The sequence below is a fragment of the Miniopterus natalensis genome, chromosome 18, assembly GCF_054644295.1.
Source record: "Miniopterus natalensis isolate mMinNat1 chromosome 18, mMinNat1.hap1, whole genome shotgun sequence".
NCBI lineage: Eukaryota > Metazoa > Chordata > Mammalia > Chiroptera > Miniopteridae > Miniopterus > Miniopterus natalensis.
Genome location: NC_142098.1, coordinates 31,216,518 through 31,242,842, shown reverse-complemented (window position 1 = coordinate 31,242,842; position 26,325 = coordinate 31,216,518). Strand labels below are relative to the sequence as shown.

At 39.4% G+C, this 26,325-nt stretch overlaps 1 protein-coding gene across 1 annotated transcript in view; it reads right to left on the bottom strand.

Moving 5' to 3' along the window:
* The window catches only part of CDH8 (cadherin 8), a 130,030-nt gene that overhangs the window by 40,882 nt on the left and 62,823 nt on the right, over positions 1 to 26,325 (bottom strand). The window contains exons 7-8 of the mRNA XM_087827418.1: positions 13,783 to 13,904; positions 101 to 218 (exon numbers count right to left, since the gene is read on the bottom strand). Of these exons, the coding sequence (XP_087683544.1) occupies positions 101 to 218; positions 13,783 to 13,904 (240 nt within the window). The remainder of the gene's footprint in view (positions 1 to 100; positions 219 to 13,782; positions 13,905 to 26,325) is intronic.

The window sequence follows — 26,325 nt, the reverse complement described above, 5'->3', positions numbered from 1 at the left end:
AACGGCTCTTGAATGGACAAAAATTGAAACAGTAGTAGGAATTCACATCTTATTTTTCCAATTTATATTTTACCCTGTTTCGCAATGCGAATACGCTTACCTTCATTTTTCTTGATGGTGAAATTCGGATTGTTGACCATTTCTGGAAGAAGACTGTATAAGAAGAAATGTCCGTTCTTGGGGTCATCTTTGTCCATGGCGCTCACTGTTTGAATGACCTGCAACAGAAAACCTGCCGTCAGCACTTTGGGTGACACCGGTGGCTCGAACTGCCTTTCATCGTTTTCAATTTTCTAAACTGTCACGGACGGTGTGTCCCCAAAATGAGGAGAAACGCTCATCACCTTAAAACCTCAGCTTTGAGCAGTTGATGAAAATGAAGGTCATTAACTTTGTGTCCGTTTGGTGTCTGGGGCTTGAAATAGCAATATTTAAGGGTATTGGAAAATTTCCACTGGATAATTGCATATTTATTTCCAATTCGAGTGTATATGGGCATCCAGAATGAGATCTGGAGTTGTCACAGGGATTGGAGTGTGGCCTTTGGGATGCCCTTCGAGGTAAAGGGCTTAAAATCTTGAATCCTCCCAATTCCTCTCCCCTTTTCCTCACTAGGTTGCAAGCGTTTGCAGAATAGAAGGGTCCTGGGCACGAGCGTCGCTGCAACGGAGCTTTCTGAAGACCTGCACCTGTCCCCACCCGCTAATGAATACTATTCCCAAAGCCAGTGGGTCACGCATGCAAACAACGCTTCGGAGCCTATCCCGAGATGCACAAAGGACAGGGGTTGGACAAGTCACCGCTGCTCAGAGGACTGTTTGGAGAGACACTGCACTTGGGCGCCGGTGAACAGGCTTCTTTTTTGAATCTGCATTAACTGAGGGCGAAGCTATTTCTTGGGATGTCAGGGAATGAGCTTAATTATTTGCATCTATGGCTCTGTGACACCCATCACTTCCACCTGAAACCCTGGGCAACAGCTACTGTAGAAAAAACGATAGCTTATCCTTCATTATAAAAAACTAAGACAATCTCTCCAAGAAACGCCTGGGAAGCCTGACCGCCAAGGAGATACCAGGCTCACTATAAAAAATTAATGAAAATGCTCTAAGGGCCCTGAGGAGGAGGCCTACTATGTATGTTATGTCTGTTTGAACAATCATATCCCAATCAACCTGGCCAAGTTCATTAAAGCGCAAGAAACACCGATGGCTTTTTTTTTTTAAGGAAGTGACATCATGGCCTTGTAACTCGTCGCCAAGACGATGTCACGGTTTCAGAACAGCTTCAGCAGCTGTGGGGATGTGCATTGTCTCAAGCACGTGCTACCTGGCAAGTGCTATTTGAGGCATAAATGAAATAATCTCTCCGATCTATTTCTCCATTTTTTACAATGGAACAGACCTCACTTTGTGGGTGTTTTCCTTTTGTTAAGGACCTTAGGAAATGCCTTCTAATTGTACTTAGCTTGAATAACAATACAACAAAAAATAGCACAAGATATATATCTCATGGTTAAGGTGGAGAAGCAGTCATTAAGGGGATGGGCTATGAAATAAAGCCATCTCCACAGAAGTCGTAATTTCACCCTTTACTGGTTGAGTGGCACTGAACTCTGAAACTCAGTTTCCTTGCATTCCTAAATTACAAATAACCAGGGTCCCTGTCTGGTAGGGTTGCTTTGATTATTGATGCCAATTCACATCCGCTTCTGTATATAGCGTCCGGGTCACAGTCAATGCTCAATGAATGTTAGTCATCACCACCATCATTGCTTTCGATGTTAGTGTCACTATCATCTATTTAATGACACAGCATCTTGATAAGTGTAACAACTCTGATGTTACCCAAAGAGGTCCCCAACCTCACCAGATTGGATGGGAATGCCATCATGTCTGCGATATATAATCGCCTAGCACATCTGCCTTGACATTTCAGAGTAGAGGGATGCCCTGGCATTCTAGTTTTATCAAAATGAAATAAGTAGCAGGGGAGAAGCTGTGAAACACAGATAACTTTTGCGGAAAGCCTACAAGTACAGATATTTATCAGGAGAATGTGGTAAGAGCCTTCTTTGGGGCAGTTATAAAGAACAGAGGAGGTGGGGGGAGAAGTCACTTGTGAGCAGGTATGGTGTCCCCTCCCCCCAGGATCCCCTTTTGCTTCAAAAGGACCTCTGCTCCCGGGTGCACCTGCTGAGGAAGTAACTGCTGAAGTGTGTGAGCACATGGGAATAAAGGCAAATAGAAGATTTCTTGATATTCTGTGGTGCGAACCATTCATAACTAAATGCAATCTTATAGCATAGTTGATGGACAGAGCTCTTATATGTAGTACCTTTCTTCATATGTCTAAGTAATCTGCATGAAAAAGACTCATGCATACTGGCTAGTGCATGAACACGAGATATGTGGCTCATTAAGCCACCGAAACAAAAACAAAAAATGCAATAATTTAGCTTACCTGAAGTAAAGGAATATAATTACCTGTTAGACCACATCTCAGAAGTTTGGTCTAAACATTACACCTACAATGAACATGCTTTTGTCACCATTTATTTAAGCCAATAATTCTATCAGACGTGCAACTTTTTAAGCTGACTCAACCACAAAGTCTCAGGGTGGGGCCTAGAAACCTGCATTTTAAACAGCCTTCTAAGTGACTCCCGCTGCGTGCTTGGGTCTGAGAGCGTCTTTGAGGCCAGGGAGGAGACTGGTGTTCAGAGCTCCCACATTTAGATTACTCACTAGGAGCGCTGGCATTGCCAACCTCACATCATGCTCAGCACATAATGCATGGAGAGAGAAAAATGAAATGGCAAATACACAAATCAACTTCCAAATATGCTGTGAGCTGGTAATGGTTAAGACTTCGGTGGGAACCGTTTTTCACACTTCATTTTATCTGAATGCAGATATGACCACTGTCTGGCCATTTTATCTCAGAGTAGACGCCTGGTAGATCACTTGAAGGACTTTATGCTATTAAAATGCAACAAGGTACCCATATTAAAAAGGCTGAAATTTTCATTGCTGTAAGAACAGCTGAATACACTTAGCTTCAATCAATAGAAATAAGAACAGATTTATTCAAGGAAGTGCCCCCACCCCCGCACAAGATTTTACAGGGCACCGAAGAGATGGTAAAGGAAAACAGCACAGAGTTCCCACCGTGAGCTACTAGGACATCAGTTAATTTTTAAGTAATTGGACAAGCATTTCATGAATGTGACATTGCTGTCGTTAGTAACTTCTTGAAAGGCAAGTAGTCAGCAAACACATTTCTGATGATGTGATCTCTTAAGAACCATAAAACTATCATGGGCTCTATTAGACTATCTGCTCTCAGTTCCTGTCTATGTCATTCATTGATTTGTTCTTGGGTGATGAGTTGGTGCTTTGTTTTGTTTCTCCCTCTCTGCTATTACAACAGTGCCTGGCACGTGGTGGGTACTTAATAAGCATTGTCTAAGTGAATAAATGAATGGATGAATAAAGAAAGCTCAGCATGTTTTAGCATTATCACTATTTCTTCCATAACCTGGAGAGAGATAGGTCTGAAGAGACTCAGAACCCTGGTGCATCAAAGACATTAACTATAACACCCGATCCCAGATATATCTGACAACAAACTCCCTGCCACCTTCCTGCACTAATGTTAGGCTGCTTGAAAATCTTGTTGATATTTGTATCTTCTGTCCATGTATCTTGGTTAAATCGGGGCTTAGCCCTTTCAAGATTTTGGAGCGTGCATCGGGATGAACTCAGTCTTCTTTGCTGCCCCTGTACTGTGCTCTTTGGGTGGAAAGGTTTCCTTCTGATTCTAACAGCACAGCCAGTGGAGACTTAGACATCATAGTTCTTTGTGAGTGTGGGCAAGGTGAGAGAGGACTCATCTGTGGCGACTGTTGTGATGCTTCCCAAAGCTCCTGAAATGTACATCTGCTCTCCAGGAATGCCCAGCAGTGATACCCAAGGTGATATCTGCAATCACAGCCCACTGTCACTCTCTCGGGTGAAACTCTACTTTTTCTTTCTTTGCAAACCTTTCTGTAGCGACGTGAATGTGAAGGCAGTGGAAAAAGGGTGAAGGAGAGGAGAGGAAGTCCAAGGCGGTGCAGAAAGGACAGCGGTGATCTTTGGTTTTCTGTTCGTTCTTCCGCCTGTCATTGAGTGTTTATTTCTGATGATGCCTATGAGCTTTTCTGAAATACTAACTTCTACTTCTTAGAGTAGTCTTTTTTAAACTTGGGAAAGGAAAGGATGATCCATGAATGAGTATCATACCATTCAAAAATTTCAACTTGAAAGTAAAATTGAAACAGAGGCCAAAAGGATGGTTACCAGAAGGGAAGGGGTGGGCAAGGGTGAAAAGGGAAAGAGGAATATAGTCAATAATATTGTGATAAATTTACACGGTGACAGACGATGACTAGACTTAGGGGGGTGATCACACTGTAAGGCATAGAAAAATATCAAATCACTATATTTTACACCTGAAACTAATATAACCAATATAAGATTGTATACCAACTATATGTAAATTTAAAAAAAAAAGAGAAAGTAAAATTGCATGAAATTATTTATATATGCACCTATGTGAGCAAGAAATCCATAACTTTCAACAATGGTGCCCATAACTAAAGGAAACAAACAAACAAAAGTTTAAGGACCATTCCCTAAAAGAGGGGTCTTGGAAAATAAAAAATTACGCATGCAAGAGAAACCAGGTTATAGCATTGATGATAAATTAGGGGAAAAAAAGAGGAAATACAGGAATATGAGAAATTATATGAAAAATCCACACAATAACCCAATTATTCTCAATTATTTCAAAACTGTATAATATAGTCCAAGTATAAGCCCCATTCATCTCCACTTAATAGTTTCTGGATATTTTTTATAATCTGCATAGCAATCCAGTCTCTACCAAGACTAAAATGTTTCTACCCAAAGTGTTTTCCCATGTCACATTTTCCTGCATGAACACACCCTTGTCTTTAAGACGTATTAGGTGGTGCCCTAGCTGATTTGGCTCAGTGGTTAGCGTGCCAGCCCATGGACTGAAGGGTCCCGGGTTTGATTCCAGCCAAGGGCACGTACCTCGGTTACAGGCTTGATCCCCTGCCCGGGTTGGGGGTGTGTGCAGGAGACAATCAATTGATGTGTCTCTCACATCAATGTTTTTTTTCTCTCTCTCTCTCCCTTCTACTCTCTCTGAAAAGCAATGGAAAAAAATATCCTAGCGTGAGGATTAAAACCAAACAAAGAAACAAAAGTATTAGGTGGCTATTCAGGGCATGTACCTTAGAGGCCTGACCTAGAGAGAATACAACAGAAGAATGAATGAATTAGGATGCATATGTGTCTGCTAAACACAGAGTGAAGTCCTTAGTCCTCTGGGTAGACTTTTGGGGCCTGTACTTCATAGACTCGGCGCAGCACTTTCAACATTTTCTTTGTCTTTTCGCTCCCCTTCCCTTTACTAAAACTAAGTTGAAATAAAATGATACCGAGAAAGAGCTCCTGAAAATGTATGTATACAACATTTGGATTTTCCATTTCCTCTTGCCTCTTATTTTATTTTGCTGGCCTCTGCATATTTTATGTGTATTTTTCACACCTCTAAAATGATCAATATTTCTTTCTAAATCACTCCATCACTTGCTTTGCTTTGCAAACCTCATTAGGATAAAATTCACCGTTTTTTACACAGCTTTGAAGCCTCAACTCTCCTGTCTTATCTCCTCTCCACCTTCTACCTCATTACTTTACAGCAATATTTCCTGATGCCTCCTTGACATTACAAATATCACTTCCAAGACTGAAAATGTTGCCCTTCATTTATCTTCCTGGAGCAAGATTTTCCCAACTGAGTTCCATTTACCACTAATTCTATAGTTTTCTCTGAAAAAATGAAAGATTTTATAATCAACTCTGTTTGGTAAATGCCAAATAAATGCAAGGGAGCCTCACAGTTAAATAAAATCAACAGAAGATAACATTAACTAACTTTAATACAGTGGTTCCCAAATTTATCAGGTTAAACGTACACACACCCCCACCCCACCCCCAAATATTGACACGTGTTTCTCAGATACTAAGTTTAAGAAATGCCACCCTCTAAAACCCCATCTGAGTCATAAAAGCCTGGGAGACTTTGTAAAGACCTTGTAAATCCCTTGGGGAGGTGTTTTGTCTAGAAGGCTCCTTGGTTATAACACTTTTTCATTTGTTTCCCTGCCCTTCCAATAACATGTCAGCTCCTCGTGGTACCAGATGGTTCCCAATTTCCGTCACTAGCACCAAATTGAAAACCTTCTACCCGCTACAGTCAATTCTGCTTTCTCCACAGAGGCTGCCTGTCTTCCCACCCTAAATCCCCAAGCAGCAGCACACAGTGTGACGACAAAACCCGGGGAGCGCATCAGCCTCTAAGAGCCCAAGGTGCCTAGACGACGCTTCGCCCCGTTTCCTCCGTGGGTCAGCAGTGGCAGGTTAGGGTGCAGAGCGAACCGTGTGCGATCCAGACTCTTCTGCAAGTTCACCCTAGTGGACTTCCAAAAAGTAGCTATATTAACTCACCAATTCATGTGGGGAGGAACGAAGGAGCAGCCCGCCCTTCACCCTTGACAAATAAAACAGTTGTAAACGTTTTACAAGAAACATTCTGTAAGGAAATGTTTTACAGAAGAGGAGCTATTCCAACATAGGGCAACGGATTGTCCTGTTACAGACACCCATTTAGAGATTATTTATAGTGTTTTGCTCCAAACCAAAGCTCATAAAGATATAACAATAACAACAAAAATAAAACCAACAAATACAATACTAATGAAGTAAGCAAAGAAAGAAAAAAGACAGGCTCATGGACACAGACGACAAACTGGTATGGGGACTGCCAGAGGGAAGGAGGTGGGGGGGGGTGGTAAAAGGCTGTAAAGGGGGGGTAAATGGTGATGGGAGGAGACTTGACTTGGGGTGCTGAATATCAAGACAATATACAGATGATGTATTATAGAATTGTACACCTGAAACCTATCTAATTTTATTAACCAATGATACCCCATTAATTCAATAAAAATACTAAATAAAATAGACAAAAACAAATACTAATAAAGTATATTTTGCTGTTTAGACTATGAGACTAGTTAAAGTAGATACTACTACTAAGAACAATTATTTACTAAACACCTAAAATATGAGATACCCCTAAAACATGAGAGTTTAAACAGAGTTTGAGGCCCAAAGCCAAGAAACAAGTAAACAATAGAGCTGCGACTCAGGCTTAGATGGTTCTAGTGTCCATTTTTCCACATTATTTTTAAAGTTATGCTTTTCCTGTGCTCGAAAAGTCATAGTTCTACTAATGGCTCTCTTGAAATGTGCTTTGTTACGTATGATTTCCTCAAATACTGTTTTATGCATTCCACTAATTTACCATCTCCTTTCTCCTGCCAAAATAAAGTGAAAATAGTACTCTCTGCATTTTGTTGAGGCCATCAATTTCATCTGTTTGAAAACCAGTCCTGTCTCCCTCTTGTGTGTGCAGACAGGTCCTGAAAGATGCCTGCTGGCAGGGAAGTTAAAACTGCTTCCCTTATATTTACTGTTTCATGAAGGTTATGAAATGCCATAATTGCATTTCATTGGTTTGCATTAAAGACCAACAAAAACTGAAAAATAAAATAACTGAAGTAGCCAACACATTCACTGCTGCTGCTTAGCGAGAGATAATTATCTTAACTTTTCTTACTGAGCTTTCTATCTTTTCGCTTAAGTTTCCATGGGATGCTTTTGAACGAAGTGTGTTATTGACCGCGGGAGTTGATTTTTGCTTTCTTTCGAAAACACTCACAGGATCGGACTCTCATTCTTGTTGCTATTTTCGAAGAAGTGTGTCCCACAGACAGTGGGATTTCAAAATCGGCTTCCTTGGGAAGCATGGTGAGATTGGAGGAAGTGCAGGGACCCAGGCACCATCAAGAACAGACTTCGAAACCCCATCTTTGGCACTTTCCATGGCCTTAGGTAAGAGCCTTAGTCTTTTCCAGCCTCAGCTTCCAGACCTGTCAAAAGTGATGGCCACACCGAATTCTCAGTGATGATCACACGTCAGATATTGGTCTATATTATTTCATTCATGCAGCTTTTGTAATCTCTCCTCTCCATCTCCACCGCCACCACCTTAGACCAGACTACTGTTCATCTTTTGCAGGGACGGCCTTCGTAATTCTTTCTGCTTACTTGTGCCTCCACCTGTGTGTGTACGTTCATTTTAGTCCAGCATAAAACTCTTTTTCTCCAATCTCATGCTTGCTTATTACACTCTTATTATGAAACTTGCCGATTACACGTTATGCTCAGCCACAGGAGTCCTCAATTCTGCAAACAAACCAAGGTCTTTCTCCTTCAGGGTCTTCGCCCAGCTCACCCTGCTGGCCTGCAGGTCCCTTTGCACTGTGCCTCGGCCTCCGCCTAAACGAGAGCCATCTGCAAAGGAACTTTCTCTGACGATGCTTTGTCAAATAGATCTTCGTTTTTTCTTTGTTTCGTCCAGACCGGCTGCATTAATGTTTCTCCAACCCAGTTTTCAAAATGTAAACATATTATTTATTCTTTTGACTTTTTTCGGTAATCTCTCTTCTTTATTACATTCCATTAGAGAGAACCCTTATTTTGTTCTCCTCATATTGTTTGCCCAGGTTCGTATTACAATATTTAGCATCTTGTAGGTGCACAATAAATATAGTTCAAGAAATAAATGAATGATTTTTCATTCGAAGGGGTTAGCTTGTGCACTGCGTGTCTGTGAGTAGAATGAGCGTTTCCATGGCAATAGCTGAGAAAATAATTATTGAAATATTTGTCGCCGCTGAATGAAATGAATTACAGCCGTGATTTTAAAATTCTGTGAATATTCATTACATGCCAAGCGTTTGCCAGATACCTATCTAGAAATATAGGTTATTATCTTTTTTCCCCTCCGGAGGGGATCTGTGATGTTCCTATGATAAGCTTACTTTATATACTGCAGTATTGATCAGGGAAAGAAGAGATTAAAGAAGGCAAATCAGAGTATTATTTTAACCCAGGCATAATTAACCTGACTCCAAATGGTACATCTCAACTTCTATAGACGGTGATGAAGCTTAAATTATCCTCGACTGGATTTATTTATAGTAACAGGGGCAGCTCCCTCCCGAAGGAGACGGAGCCGAGGCAGTCTGCCTGTCGAATTCCCAGACAATAAATATCCCCCGAGACTAAACACGAGGCCTCCATCCACTCATAGAAATACAGCATTTCTAGTTCAGTCCCTGTGTCAATGAACCATCTGGGGCAAATTATCCTAATTCTGTATGTATGGTAAGCTCAAGAGGCTAGTATCTAAAATAAAATCCTGGCAAGACCGTCTTAAGGAGATAAGACAGAGAACAGAATTATGGAAGGCCCTCTGCCGGCACCGGTCGCCGAAGTTCTCGGTTTCTCTTCCACACTTGGTTGTCCTGAGTGTGGTTCTATCAGGAATGACAAAAAGATGGTTTCTCCACATCTGTGACCTGCTCTTTTACCTGTCCAGGAGGATTAGCACTCTCTTCAGACAGAATTAGGGTTGTTCCCAGCTGACTCCTTTTGAATACTTGATAGATGTTTCCTGTCTCTGGTGGAACGTGTCCTATATTAAGAGATCTTCTCGTTAAGACAGCTCCATTCCCTTTATCGCTTCAGTCTCCTTTCTGCCTAGAGGATTGGCGGTATTTTCGTGCAATTCTATCATTTCTAATTGTATTAGGTGTTTGCCAGAGGGAAAATTCTATAAGGGAAAAAGACTGATGTGTAGGGCATTGGGAGCCACTAAATCCCCAGTGCCCAGCCAAGTCCTGGCGTATAGTTAGCGTTCAATTCATATTTACCTACTGACCAAAACCTATAGTCCTATTAGACACATGAACTATCCGGCATATAGTTTGCTTTCTAATTTTGAAATCCTCAGTCCATACTCTCATTTCTGCCTTGGCCATTAACAATGTCAAGTAAGTGGACAGCATCTTTCTACTCTTGCTGTTAACTGAGAGCCAAGTAACCTGTAGATGACTCTATCCTATAACCATTGAATTAGAGGCTAAAGCTATAGGTCATCTTCTATCTTTTGACTTAAGATAAATTACCTATAGCTACTGGCTTTAAAAAAAAAAAAAAGTAGTAACTGGTAATCAGAAAATACCAACTTGACACTGGTATATTTAACATTTAAATCTTTGTATATTGAATACCTAAAAGAATTCTAACCAGAAGGGATTCACAGTGATTTGTATAATATGGAATATGAACTATTTCTCTGTGTTGCTGGGGTGGCTGTTACTCTCTTAAGGGAACAAATTTAAGAAAAAGTCATCTTTCACTTCAGAATCATGTGAAGGTGGTAGGGGCTGATATGATTTGCAGTTCTACTTTCAAAGTGAACATTTGCCAATTTTAGCACAGATAAGATGCAAACTGGAAATCTATACCTAGAGGAGAGGAAACGGGCCTCCCACCCTCCTTTCTCTCTCTCTCTCTCTCTTCTCTCCTTCCTTCTTTCCTTCCTTCCTTCTTTCCTTCCTTCCTTCCTCCCTCCCTCCCTTCCTTCCTTCCTTCCCTCCCTCCCTCCCTCCCTCCCTCCCTTCATTTACATGAACTCAATCCATTGAACAAGATTCAAGCACAATAGAATTATCTATGTTCATGTTGACATTGGTTTTGAATTTATGAGATGTTCTAAAAACTTCTTAGAGGCTCTCTTGGTCCAGAGGTTTTTAAACTGTGTACTCTTAATGGCTTGCCCTTGATTATTGCTAATGATCTCCAGCTGCACTATCTCCCCAAAAACTGATCTCCCCTTAATTTAGCCTTAAACCCATACCTTCCAGGCAAGCCCGATTTCAAAGTCACCTGCATTCCTCAGTCTGAGGCTGCTGTAAAGCAGACATCAATTGCTGAAAAATATTGAGTGACTATGAACCTAGTGCTAATTCAGTCTTTGATATTTGCTTCTCATGAGTGTGAGATCATTTGCAAATATTCTAATTTCAAAGTGAGTCAGTGGTCTGTGGGGTGTTAGGAGAGATGACTGAAAGTTTTTTCTACGTTGATTTACATAAGGGAATTCTAGTGTAGGTAACAAAGATGAATTTTTGGAAAACATTAAATGTAAAAACGTGATACTCAAGCCATTGAAAGTGACCAGGGGCTGATGTAATGAATCAAATGAGTTCTGACTAGCACAAAGAAATCAGGGAATCCAGGAGTTGAACGACTGCATGTGTACAAACCAGTCAGTCATACGTCCAAAAATTATGCTGAACAGCCAAAGACCTGAACTCTACATGTAAAAATGAACCTTCAACAAACCTGCCTAAAGAGGTTCATTTGAGGATAAGCTAGTACAATGGACATACACACATAGCCATTTCTTCACGGGAGTCATTTTGATTTGCAAAAATCATAAAACAAAGAATCAACTTTTCTCTTTAATTTTGATCTTGCATAGGGAAGGTGATAAAACAATGCAATTTTTCCCCCTGAGGATAAGAACTGCTGAGAAATCATTAAAACCTTGGAAACAGTTAAAATTCACCGGGTGAAACTCCAGACTCCTAGAGTTCCAAAGGCAGGCGTGTCAACGTCACAAGTGAAGCCAGTGTTGAATTTCTGAAATATCAAGGCCACTGACTCTCTAAATATGTGTGATGACTTTTGCATGAACAATGGAGCTTCATCTAAATTCTAATGCATTTGACAGACCCTATGATTGAAAGGAACAGGCTTATATGTCTGTGAGTGGCTACATTACCCCAGCAACAGTCTGGATCACACAAACATACCCTTGAAACTGACCTGCATATATTTTGAATATTTTGATCAAATTCTTTGCCAACTCAATCCACCAACTTAGCTAAATGGTATTTACTGCCATATATATATCTCCATATATATATGGCATACATATATAGGGTAGGGAAAAGTAGGTTTACAGTTGTGAGTATGTGAAACACAGTTTGTTCATGTATTATTATTTATTATTGTATTATTTTCCATACAAACAACTATAAACCTACTTTTGCCCAACCCTGTGTATATAAACACACTCCATCCTTAAAAGATCACACATGAAAATGTTCAAAACATATGCTATAAGGAAATTCCACATTATGAAACTTAACATTTGAACTAATGTTAGAATATTATAAAAAAGAGTATATCACTGTGCAAGGTGAATGTTTTGATTATAACATTTATGATGTCTAGGTGTTTGAAATTAATCAGTTTTATTATTACAATTTTAGCTTTGCTCTCTATATGTGTGTGCGCGTTATTTTGGTCAACAATGTTAATAATTCAGATATATGAGTAGTCTAGGGGAAAACGTCTACCGTTTTCAAGGACAGTAACACATTAATCTTTTGCAATAAATAAAAGTATAGAGCTACGGCGCTATTCCTTTCTCTCGGGGGAAAAAAATCTCTTGTCAGGTAAACTGCTCGGCAAATAGTACGTTTAATTCCTGACACCCACACGAGGCACGAGAATAGCTGGATTAACAACTCCAGTGTCATGCTGTCAGCTGCTGTTTATTTAAATTAAAATGTCACCATCCAGAAATAAATTAGGAAGTTGAAAAACGATAAATTTCTTAAACATACAGTACTTTGGCACCTTGTTCAAACAGATGTATTAGATTTGTGTTTTTTGGAACCTTACATAGACTATATCCATTTTGACATTCAGGATATAGCACGTTTTTGTTTTTGTTTGGTTCTTGCTTATAACTCTTCCTCCCTAACCCCTTTCTTTCTTTCTTTCTTTCTTTCTTTCTTTCTTTCTTTCTTTCTTTCTTTCTTTCTTTCTTTCTTTCTTTCTTTCTTTCTTTCTTTCTTTCTTTCTCTTTCTCTTTCTCTTTCTTTCTTTCTTTCTTTCTTTCTTTCTTTCTTTCTTTCTCTTTCTTTCTTTCTTTCTTTCTTTCTTTCTTTCTTTCTTTCTTTCTTTCTTTCTTTCTTTCTTTCTTTCTTTCTTTCTCTTTCTTTCTTTCTTTCTTTCTTTCTTTCTTTCTTTCTTTCTTTCTTTCTTTCTTTCTTTCTTTCTTTCTTTCTCTCTTTCTCTCTTTCTCTCTCTCTCTCTCTCTCTCTCTCTCTCCCCCCCCCTCCCTCCCTCCCTCCTTCCCTTCCCCCCTTCATTGCTCCTATTTATGCTACATGAGACAGGTAAAAAAAAATTCTATCCATATACAATTATCAGATGCTATAGCTGCATATCTAAAATCTGTTGTTCATCTTATGTTGAACTAAATTATGGACATTTTTACAGACTTCAAACCTCACTTCCTCCATCTGGGTGCCCTGGGGCCCACTACCACGTGTCATCCCCTTGTTTCACGTGCAAGCAGCAGGCCCTCCCCATGAGCTTCCCCCTTTGCTTCCTGTCACCTGAAGGTCACGCTTCTGGCCCCATCCCTGGACTACCTCCCCTGCTCTCCGGCATACCCTGAGATATTTTAAGATAGTTCTTTGGCTCTGGGTTCACAGCCCAGCGGGTGGTTCCCCTTCCAGAGCCAATTTGGTCCTAAGTAGAGACACCTAACCTCTCCGGAAGAAAAAGCCCCCCTCCCTGTGTCCACGTGGGTGTTCCTTGCCTGTGACTTTGCAGAATGTAAAGAAGGCAGATGCAGACCGTAACGCAGGTTAATCAGATATGAGACAGTTGCATACAAACATATCAGCATTAACAACATGGAGATATTTACTTGGCCGGGTTTTCCATTTTCACATAAAAATGCCTCATATTCGGATGCGAACTCAGGGGCGTTGTCATTGACATCCAGCACTTTAATAGCAACAGGCACTCGTGATATCTGACTGTGGTTCCCTATGGGAAGGAAAAGATAACATCAGCATCGAGGGCATTGCATTGGAACGTGCAACTCAACTTTCTTCTCGAAAGCATGTGTGTCTGTTTCAACTCCCCTTAACTAGGGCGTTTGCAACGGGCTGGTTATGAAGCCTGACCACTCAGTGAGAAAAACAGCAAGTGTTTAACTGCTTCAGAAAAGTATCAGTTATTATTCCAAACACCATCTGCTGGGGCTTAGCCTGATAAAGACCATCTCTGAATCATTAAGAGGTTTCCCTGATGAAGGAAGCTTTATTTTATTGATAAAGTCCATTATACAAAAGAAAAAAAAAAAAGTTGTATGCAACAGAGATTGCTCTCTGTTTATCTTGGGTAGAACACAGCCAATTTTTGTGCTATCCCTTGTTTGACTGGCTAAAGATGAACGAAAAACCAGCATAAGGGCAGAACCAAATCAATTGTTAAGAAATCCTTAACAACAATAAAATAAATAATCTTAAAGATAAGGGGTAATATTTTTTTATGAATTTTATTTTTTTATTGAAAATTGATCTTGGGATGTTTTTGGATAAAATAAGCCCAAGTCATTTTAATATTGTTTTCATAAAGATTCATCAGTGTAAACAGATAATAATCCTCTAATCTTTTCAGGTCAATTCCAAGAGCAGAGAATTTAATACATAATCCTTAATCCTCAAGTCCTTAAATTTAAAAAGTCACACACACACGTACACATACACACACACAGAGAAATCTAGTCCATTAATACATTGCTGGCTTGGGGCCATGTGACGATTTTTTATTTATAATAAATACAATAGTTTGACTCTGATTGTATAATCTTTTGATCTCGTAAATTGTACAGAATGCTTTGGAGATGGCCAATTATTTATTTGTGTTTCTGTGGCACTGAATATTTATAAGCAAGCCAAGAGGGGAAAAGTGTTTGACTTTTGATTGCGAGGAAACAGACTTACACTTGATATATCGAATCTCCTTTCTGAAAATTGATTACATTCAGATCTCTAAAACCTTCAAATACTCATTGTTTTCTGTTAAATATGAGAGTGTTTCTAAAGCACACAGCAAACGATCAGAGCCATGTTACAGATTTATAGTTGGTTAACCCCACTGGCAATGCGACAAGATTTAAACTTGGTTAACTACCACGGCTGCTCTCCAGTGTTGGAATGTGACTGAGGACAGATGAACACCATCCTGTGGATTCCCGCTACCTCAGCAATGGAACAGAGCCTCACTTCCCCCACCTCAAGCCAATCGCCTTAAAAGTGTCACCTTATCCTTTGTCTTTTCCTATCTTACGTCTAATGAATTCATTCAGTCTTCATTTAAAGAATTTACATGCACCTCCCAACTTTTGATGGAAGGAAAAGTTCTGTTAAGTATAGCACAGGACCCTAAGATGAGGAACTTCTGTCTCATGCTTCATCTACTTGAATAAAATAGGTACATAAAGTATAATGTATTTCAAACAGGGTATGTATTACAATTGCTTACAAATGTGCATCTCTTTTCTAGCCTGACCATGAGCTGAAGAGTAGCTGCTGGGGAGTAGGAGGAGATCTAGTGTTTGCAGTAAACGGTGTCTGGAGCTCCATCCATGCCTCCGACTCCCTGCGTGGCCCTGAACAATTTATTTCACTTCATTTCATCCCTGAGGTCATTGCAACTCAAGAACTTACCACGTCATTTACAGAACTGCGATAAATACTATACGAGAAAAAAATTAGAAGTGCTCCGATGGCATTGGGCACGTAGTCAAGGGCATTTGGGCCTTTGCCTTTTGTAATCGTCAACATCATTAGTGTCACACACACAGCGGAGGCACCGCACGGAATCACATCTCGGCCAGTCCTCGCCAAGGAGCTCTGGAGCGGGCCACGTGGGTCCCACATTGCAGACGGACACTGACACCCAAAGAATTACATGCCTTTACCAAGATCGCTCGGGGAAAAATAACCCCAAGGTTGTTAATTTAATTATGTCTGCAAATACCCTTTGCCAACGCATTTGCACGGATCCCCAGGGTTAAGACCTGGACAGATCCTTTTGAGGGCCACCACTGGGCCTGCCACATTCCCTCTTCCCGAGAGCCGAGGTACCTGTGACCTTACAGAATGATCCTACCACAAACCTGGGCTTGTCCCGGGAAACAGAGATACGTGAAATTAATTTAGTTGTATGTCCTTCCTTGAATTCATGTTTCAAAATATTATAAGACATAAGCTCAAGGAGGTTAACTAACTCTTGATTTCCTTCTGATAATTTTGTCATTCATTCATTTATTCTTTTAGCCTTTTTCTCTTTGTTTCTTCAATAAATATTTGCTCCCGTATTCCCAGTTACTAAGACAAAGCTACTAAAATGAAGGGATCTGCAGTGCTCAAGAAAATACCACATTATAATGGTTTGTTTGTAGCCCCATGCACCCTACGTGTTATTCCTTTGCAAAATGCAGTGGAAGGATGTACGAAAGAGAGACACTGTCCTATAGTCACAGGAAAGGTTTAAAAGAGGGGGGTGACCCATGAGTTAGCTTTAAATTATGAGTAGAAGTAGCCTAGGTAAAGAAAGGCACACGAGGCTTTCAGAGAGAGTCGGCCACATTCAAGAGGCCCAGAAGCCCGGAGACCATGCCCTTGTCAAAATAATCAGTAGCCCCAAAGGCGGGCGCATCCAGAGAAGTGGCTGGTGGTGACCTCAGGACAGAAAGCTGAGGCCACGTCAGGAAGAGTCTTCTGTTATAAGCTCATGAATGTGCGCGATCTCATGTGATCATTGGCCAGCCAGTGAAATATTCCTTGCAATTTACAATTTTAAAAGGTAGCAATAAAGCAGATTGATTGGCAAGAAAAGTTTCGTTTTTTTTTAAATTTGGTTGACTGTCCCAGAAATTTACTATGGTTATTTCTTGAAAGTGTTAAAGTAAGAATAAAAACAATGGAATAAACAAGACACTAATACCCCACCTCCCCCAAATATCTGCAAAATGTGTTATTGTTATTTCTATGAGATGAACATGCAGGATTAAAATTATTTCGGCTTATCACAGTTTTCAACACGTGTCATATTTAAATGTTGAAAATTCACTTTTATCTAAATTAATGAAATGGTGGCAGTTCACGTTTTAAAGATGTGGTAGAGCAATAAAACTAATTAATTAGGCTTCTAAGAAAATTATTCATGTCCTTTGTGACTGGCCCCAAAATGTTTGCCTTTCATCTGATACACAAACATTAAATATAAAGATATTATAATTAGAAATATGATTAGCATTCATTAAAGATTAATTTTCTAAACACCGGAGAGGTGGCAGAGTGGTCTGGAAGGAAAAGCCCATTGCAGTGGGCCACGGAAGCCAGACAGTTTTTACATCTGATGAAAGGAAAGGTTGAAATGGCACCTCGTCTAAACAACTCCTTGACTTCTGCCATTTGAATCACAGTGACTCCCTGTCACCTCTCTGTCACAGAGCCTCATGAATTGCCCATTAAGTCTGCCCTTTCATAATCAAAGGTAATGGAACACTGCCAAGCCTGAGTTACTTGGGAATTTGCTTCTAACTAGTTTCCGTGAGCTGCTGTTTTCACAGGCATCCAATGAAGTAAACAGCCTCTTCTTTGCAGGCTGTGAGAGGGGAAAACATGATCTGACAAATTTAGATATACCAGCGAGGCTCAATAAATAATCCTCGAGCCTTCTGGAGGCAGCAGGGTGGAAGCCAGGAGCAGTAAATTCCAGCCAACGGGGGGATGCAAGCTAAGAGAATTTATAATCGGGGAGCGGATGGAGGGCCTGTGGAAGTTTATAAAGTCAGGAGACGTGAACTGAACACAGGATCGGAAAGCTAGCAATTTAGGAAATCGAAAATTAAACGGGTGGGAAATTTTAAACAACAGGCCATGGAGAATCATCCCTTCAGCGGTGGACTTAGGCTCTCTGGTGACTAAAGTTAAAACTTTTTGTGGTACATTTTGTCCGTAAGTGATTGCATAATTTCTAAATCGGTAGTGATCATTTACCAATTCATGGGATATTAGCATACAAGCCAGTTAGAATATAGTAGCCCATGGACACCAGCAGGGGATATTTTTGACTATTTTTTTCTCCTTACAGTATTTTTTTTTATGCTTTACCTTTTCATTCTTGCGGCAACTGTATTAATGCCTGGTTCACACACAATCTTTGTTTTCAAAAAAATATATGTTTTTATTGATTTCACAAAGAGGAAGGGAGAGATAGAAACATCAGCGATGAGAGAGTCACTGATGGGCCACCTTCTGCACGCCCCCTATTGGGGATCGAGCCTGCAACTCAACTCGGGCATGTGCCCTGACCGGGAATCAAACCCTGACCTCCTGGTTCATGGGTCAACCACTGAACCACACCAACCAGGCCACACACCGTCTTTTGAAGCCCTCAAATACATACCAAGAAATGTCTGCCTTGTAATGGGCATAGAAGAAACCGCTGACCACCAGAATGTTAATAATTTTTGACAGCTACAGGATTGTGAGAATTCCAGCAAGCCAGACTATCAAGAGGAGTCCCTCTATCTTACTCCTTAAACTCTCAGTCGTATTTACACAGTGGCTGAAAATAAAATTAGAGCTGGGATCACGTGAGGGCTTGGGTGTCCATGAGCAAAGCAGACACGTCTTTGCTTTTCTGTTAAATTAACCACGGAGTGGCTCTCTCAAGAAAGGGAGAGCAATGAGGAAACTGAGGACTTGCACATATTTGAAAATCCCTTACACTCGCTGGAGGAAAGGACTCTCACATGGAGACTCTGCTTCAGTCCTTTTTAAAGACAACTTATAAATGAAAAATTAGTACTAATGAGAATGGAAATACTACATTTTCTATTTTCCTGTTACTAGGTTATATAGCCTGCTTTTAATTCTTTAATTGTGCTTACAGTTTTCGTCTCTGTTGTCTGTTTCTTTTTGTTTGGTTTTGTTGTTGTGTGTGTGTACATATGTGGTTTCTGTCTGCTCTGTTGAAGGTATGTCTCACCCTTCAACCGTGCATCGCTTCTGCCGAGTTTGAGACTCAATATCAGTTTCCTCCTTTCACAGCCCTGAGTACATGTGGATAATTTTCTTGTGCATCTCATCTTTCTCCAGACGATAAGAGGTAAGGAACTAAAATTCTATAATGAGTTTATTATGCCCTATGTCCCCATTGGTAACCTAAGTCGTCTTTGCAAAACCTCTAATTCTGCCAACTAACTGCATTATGTTTCTATTACAAAATCCTCGGGTTTTAGTTTTCCCTTAATTATTTCCAACAGGATTGATTCAAGATTACTGGGACTAAATTTCTGGAGATTATTTTTATAATGCAATTCTACTTAAACCGCTTATAAAACAGAATCTTAATTATGGAGACTCATACTTTCAGAGGAATTGATGTATAGGTTTATTTCATATTCAGTGTAAATGCTGGTTCGATGTCAACTTGCAGTAACAGTTGTGCTCTCCACACACACACACACACACACACACACGTGCTTCATTACGGAAGACAATGAATATGGTCAACTACCCAGCATGCGCTGCACGATCTGTTCTAGACTCTCTCTTTGAAGTGTATTGGTTTACTATGAAGACTCTTTCTCAAATGGGAAAATGATTTCAGACTATGGAAGGAGCGAAATCAATTTATATGAGCTACATATCATAATAGACAGCAAAGAAGTATCATTTTCTAAATAGCCAATGAGCCTAAAAAAATATCCAATTATGTGGACTCTAGTCAGCCTGCCCACATCCACTCAAAGGCAGGAAGTGGTAAAGCTGGAAAAGGAACCCAGGGTAGTCTGACCAACAAGTAAAAAAAAAACACCAAACATAAATAAACAAACAAAAACTTGCTTATTTCCCCCAGGCTCTCTTTAGCATAGCACTTGTAAAACATAATCATTAAAAACACACCATAATTTAAATATGGATCACTTCCCAGACAATGCAATACAATAGCAAACAACATCAAAAGAAAGGTGTGATGATTCTATTAACATGAAATTTTCTATGAGTGAATTTATATTGAGAAATAGAATCATAATCTTAAAAAAGTTCTTGGGTAACTCCCATAAATTATTTTTGCATGAGGTCAACTTCAGTCGGGGAAATAACCCATGCAAACGATAAACAGCATACATCTTTAGGTTGTAGTCCAGGGTATTTTTATAAAATTATCATCCCTATGTAACCACCACCCAGATCAAGATATCTGGCATAACCAGCATCCCCAAAGCCTCCTATGTAGCGTTTCTCAGTCATTCTGTCCCTCGAGCTAACCTCTACTCGGTCTCTTAACAATGTATTAGTTTGCCTTCTGCAGAACATTATAAAAATTGAATAGAGTATACACTTTTGTATTGGGCTTCTTTAGCTCAATATAGTATTTATAAATTCATTCTTGTGTTTGCATGTAGCTATCGTTCATTCTTTTCCACTGTTTGGAAAATAACTGTATTGTATATTTACCACAATAACTATATTGTATATATACCACAATAACTGTATTGTATATATACCACAATAACTGTATTGTATATATACCACAATTTATTTATTTGCCCTCATTCTGGCAGATATTTGTGTTGTTTCAGTTTCATGCCATTCTGAAAAGTGCCACTATGAATACTTAGTGTATTTCTCTTGGTGCACAAATATGTGAACTTAGGTATATTATATGCTTAGGAATAGAGTAAAAGATTTTAAGCTATGCATCCATTCCGTTTCAGTGTCTGCTTCCAAATATTTTTTTAAAAATATGGACATACCAATTTACACTCTGACCATTAGTGCATAAAAATTCGCGTTGCTACCCATCTTTAACAATACTTGGTAAAGCCAGTTATTTATTATTCATGTATAATTTTAGCCATTGCAGAGGTGTGTAGTTGTATTTCAGATAGATCTTAATTTGCAATATTCTGATGAGTAAATGTTAAGGACCCCTTATGCTTACTGGCCACCTGGATACCTTCTTTAGTGAAGCACCTGTTCAAGTGTTGGCCAGGTTGTAAGTTGGGTTGCCTGTGTTTTAGTAACTGATTTGCATATTTATATTAAAAAAATAGGAGTCCTTTGCTAGGTGTGGGTATCACTATACCTCTCCCCCTCTGTGGCTTGATTCAGAATTTGAAAATTCTGATATCTTTTAGAAGGCATAATTATTTTATTTTTGACATTTCCATCTCTGACCTATGTGAAGATTACTAATAGTGATTGTCTGAAGGGCCAAGGTTCAATTTTACCTACTACGGAGACCCAATTCGCAATCCAGTCGATACGAGTGAAAGTCCACCTGCGGTATCTCTGTTGTAAATCAGTTGAGCATCTTTGTTCGGGAACCTTCTGTTCCATGTGTTCTGTTTTTCTCTCTTTATGCTCATGCAGCGCTCTCTTAATAACTCTCTATAGAACAAATGCTCATATATTGCAATTATAAGGACGGTGAGATCAACAATTTCATTTTTCTTGTTACATATTTTTTTCATTATTTTTCCCTTTAAATTTCTATATACATTTTAGTGGTACTTGAAAAATTGTGTGCCCACACACGCACACAGCTGTTGGAATTTTGATCGATAGGGCAAAGAATCTACAGATAAATTGAAAGAGAACTGATGTGTTTTATATTTGAATCCCCCAATAGTGAACGGTGGATATGCTCTATTATTTATTTACTTAGATCCGAGTTCATTTCAGTGACGTGTTCCAGTTTTCTGGTTAGAGGCCCTGCACATCCCTCATTAGATTTTGTTACTATTTAACTGAAGTCACTTTAGTATTATGAGTAGTACTTGTGTTTTATTTCCTGGAGCTTTCTAGAAAATAAAAATCCTATCCTTTGATAATGATTCTAATGATCGTGCAAACTGGACTCATTCCCTGTAAGCAGTCCTGTTGAAGTGCTTAGTGCTCGATCGTGTGGTTGGGAGTAGTGGCGGCTTCATTCCTCCCTCCCCGGTATGTGCACTGTCCTTTCTCCCTGTGTCTGTGGCGAAAACCTGCAGCTGACTGGTCAAAGGAGCACCAGGGGACCGCCTTCTCGCATTTCCAATCTCCGCGAGCGAGCTTTCAATATTTCACCATAAGGCCTGATCTTTGCTAGGGTTTTTCATAGCTACCCTTGACCAGATGAAGTTCTCTTGGATTTCTAGTGTACACAGAGCTTTTTTTTAACGAACTAGAGATGAGTATGTGGCCCTTTGTGCATCTGTCGAGCTTGATCTTATGTTTTTTCCTCTGAATATTTTAATTTGTACCAACAGAGTTTCAAGTGTAGTCATGTGCCCCGCATTCCCTGGGTGCAACGCTGTATTTCTACACCAGCGGTTGTGAATCGCTGACATGCCCCCCGGGGCAGCTCGGGGCAGGCCGGGCTCCTCCTGATATTCCCGTCGGGCAGCCGCTCGCAGCTCACGCCGGCTCCTGGCACGCGGTGGAAATGAATGCTCCCTCCCTTACTTCTCGGAGAGAGCTTGTGTCAGATGCACTTGGGCATGACAACTTGTGTGTTGAGAGTTAGTAATTACGGATTTAATTTATTCAATACAGAAAGTGATAGACATATTTTTGTTTTTTTTTATTTATGCCAGTCTGAAAAGACTGCATTTTCCAACTTAGCCTATTTCACATGTATTTTAAATAGCTGCTGGAAGAACATTTCTCAGTAGCTATATAAATCATTTCCTCCTTTGCTGTAGAAATGATATGCAACCAAATGTGGTGATATTAAAATTTTCTTGCGATTAAAAAAAAATCCTTATTGGCATCGGTGTATTAGTAATATGCAATTATTATCTTTTTAACGTCTACTGAATCTGTAATGATCTTTCCTTTATCATGGCTGATGTTGGTGACTTGTACTTTTTCTAATTTCTTCTTGGGAGTTTTTATTAACTTTATTTATCTTTTCAAATAAATAGCTTTGGGCTTTGTTGAATTTCACTATTGTACATGTTTTCAATCTCATATTGCATCCTATATTTATCTTCACCTCTCTCCTAGTTTTTCATTTTCTGTTCACTTAGAGTCTTTTTGAAGTGGGTGCTTAGGCTATTGATTTTTAGCATTTTTTCCCCATTGTAGACAGGTAAGGCTAATTTCCCTCTGGGCACTGAGAGTTGTACTCCACAAGTGGTATCGCGTCATTATTTTATCATTCATTCTCAGAATGTGTTCATTCCCTTGGTGATTTTATTCTGAATCTCGGATTATTTAGAAGTAAGTTTATAGCTTAATTTCCTATATTTGGGAAAATTTTCTTTTGGTTATTTATTTTTAGTTTAATTTCACTGTATTAGGAAAGTGTACTCAGCACATGTCAAGACTCACTTTAGGGCCCCGTTTCGACCACTGTCAGTAAATGTTTCCCGTGTGTTTGGTAAGACTTTTCTCTAAATTTTGAGTGCCGTGTTTTTTACATTTCGATTAGATAGGTTTACTAATCAGGATATTCAAACACTTCCTATCCTTACTATTTTTGTTGGTTTAGTTGTTTGGTCCGTAGACGCTTATAGGTTAAGATCTTTACCTACAAGTATTAATTTGTCTACTTCTCCCTTTGCTTCTGTCAGTTGCTTAAGTACTTGTCAGGCATATTCTTTGGCACATACAAAGTTAGGATTTTTCTTTCTCCCGGCTGAATTTAATCACGTATCACTGTGAAATTTTTCTTTTTCTTTTTGGTAATATTTTTCCTCCTTCCTCTATAGCTGAACTACTTTCCTTTGGCTTAAATTTGCACAGACCATTTTCAATCCTTTCGGTCCTTAGGTGTTCTTATAGTTAAGGTTTATCTCTGGTAAGATACATGATTTGAAAACTGGTGTTCTTTTTTCTAGTCTGACAATGTCTATTCATTGAGGTATGTCGTTTACTTACACTTACTATGGATGTTTATATATCTGGATTTTAATTTCTTATCATTGAATCTTTAAAATTTCTTCATGAGTTATTTCTTATTTTCTCTCCTTTCTATCTCTCTTTGGATTCATACGTTTCAATCATTCTACTTCCTCTATTGCCAATTAGTTATCTAGTCTTATATTAACAGTATTCTAGTAGTAATCTTAAACGTCACAGGTATCTATGTGTCCTTGATTTATTAGAATAAGCCTTAAGTAATATTTCAAACATGCTACGTACAAAGCAAGAACCTTTACAAAGCATTGGTTGTTTACGCCAATTTATTATACCTTTCCTGTATCTGGGCTTTAATTTTGGAAATTAGACAGGAAAAGATATAATCTTCCTTCATGCAGGGTTTGATTGTCTCCTTGCAGAAGGATATGCATCGATAGCGCACCTTGATACTGTCAAGACTGACTTTCAGAATCTGTAAAAGCTAATTTAATTTCTGGGTTTCCCTTACTTCTAGAGCCCATCCTGTCTGCCCAATTGCTAAAATGTTTGTTTCATTTTTTTAGCCTCTTAGCACATGCTGTCTGATAGGTTTCAAATCCTCTTACTCCTGTACATTTTAAGAATTGGTAAGTGCAGCATGGGGAAAAGTCACCATAATGTTCCGACAGCTTCTCTTCAATTACCTCACTGCAGACTTGGCCTCTCAATTTCTGGACACCTTGGTAGGCCTGAAGTATATAACTTTGTCTCCACAGTCCCATGAGACCATCATCTACTCCAGGTCACTGATTTCTGCTTGGTTTCTATGCCCTGTGAGTTCAATCAGTTAAAGCCCCAGAAGAAATAAACAGTGCTGTATTTGGAGTCCCCTCAGTTGGTTTCCTTTCTCTGGTATCTTGGCTTCTTAAGTACCGGCTGTCTTCAAACACTGTTTCCCCCCTAATTTTACAGTTATTCCCAGTGGGGGAGTTAGTAGTAGAAGCTACCATCATAGATATAAGAAAAATATTTAATTATTCCCCCATCACTCTGTAGTGTAGTATGTTCATTATTTCCCCAAGAAAATTAAGCCTGTATTTGTTGAGCAATGGACAAAATATTACCATGAAATGACCCTAATCCTGCAGGAGTCGGTGCCCAGAAGAATTCAGGTATGGTAATTAAGAATGTGTTATCTTACAAAGCCAGACAGATCCCTTGAGACTGCTTTTTCTCAGTCTATGCTTTGGCCACAATAAATTCTGCATTTATTGTGACAGTGGACCAAGATGTTGAGTTAAAAAGCAAATGCATAATTCAAGGTAAATGATTAGCAGAGGTGTTTGGAGTGATTGCAGTTCAACCCTCCACCTCAGGGTCAAGGACATGGTAAGGAAATGGGTGATGTTGATTTATTTCCAGAAGTTAATATTAAATGGCTTGACTATATGAGAATGTAAACATAGATACGCATGGCTACATCTATACATCGGTACTTCTCCCAACTGCATCTGTATCCACAAAACCATCTGTATATCAATGTATATTAGAAAGGTAAATAGATATAGTACATATTCTTTGAATGAAACAAAAAAGATATGTAGGATACGTTGGGTGAAATGTGTAAATCTATAAGTATCAGAAAGCAGTGTGTATTTTTTAAAAAAAGATATATATATATATATATATATATATATACACACACACACACACACACACACACACACACATAATTGATTTCAGAGAGGGGAGAGGGGGAGAGAGAGAGATAGAAACATCAATGATGAGAGTCATTGATCGGCTGCCTCCTGCACGCCTCCTACTGGGGATCAAGCTCACAACCTGGCATGTGTCTTGACTGGAAATCATCTGTGACCACCTGGCTCATCGGTCAATGCTCAACCACTGAGCCACACCAGTCAGACTATGTCTTTTTTTTTAATAATTGTGTTTGTGAAGGCAAGCAGAGCACCTGTTCATAAAGACATTATGCAATTTAGGATGTCTAAATCCCTCTTTCTCTGGTTATAGGTAAAACTTAGTTGCTAACTGCATAAAACTCAACTTTTAAAATACCTACCCTATTGAAGGAAGGCTAATAAGCTCTTCTTGGACCTAGTAGACACATCAGACATTTTGCAATGTAGAACCGCAGAGATGCTGGTAAAGACACAAAGTGCTGAGGGACACAGGCCAATACTGGAATCCTCAATGTTGTGAGAAAAACAATTCAGGTGGTGGTGAAAATGAAAAACTGCTGGAGGTTTGTTTTGTTTGTTTGTTTTTTGTTTTATTTGTTTTATGGAGATGGCAAAAAGCCCTGTGTGCTACCAGAAATACCTTAATTTCTAAAAAAAATAAATAAAACCAGGTCAAAGACAAAAGCGAAAAGTGGCTTTTTTTCCTTAACACATCAGAAAACAAAAAAATAGTGGAATGGACTCCAAACAAAAGGCCAAGCTCTATGGTTGGCATCTGCATTTTTGATTCTGCATAGAGTCCACTTGGTCGTGGTGGTGTCCTTCCTGACACGGCCTGGCATGACTGGGGCA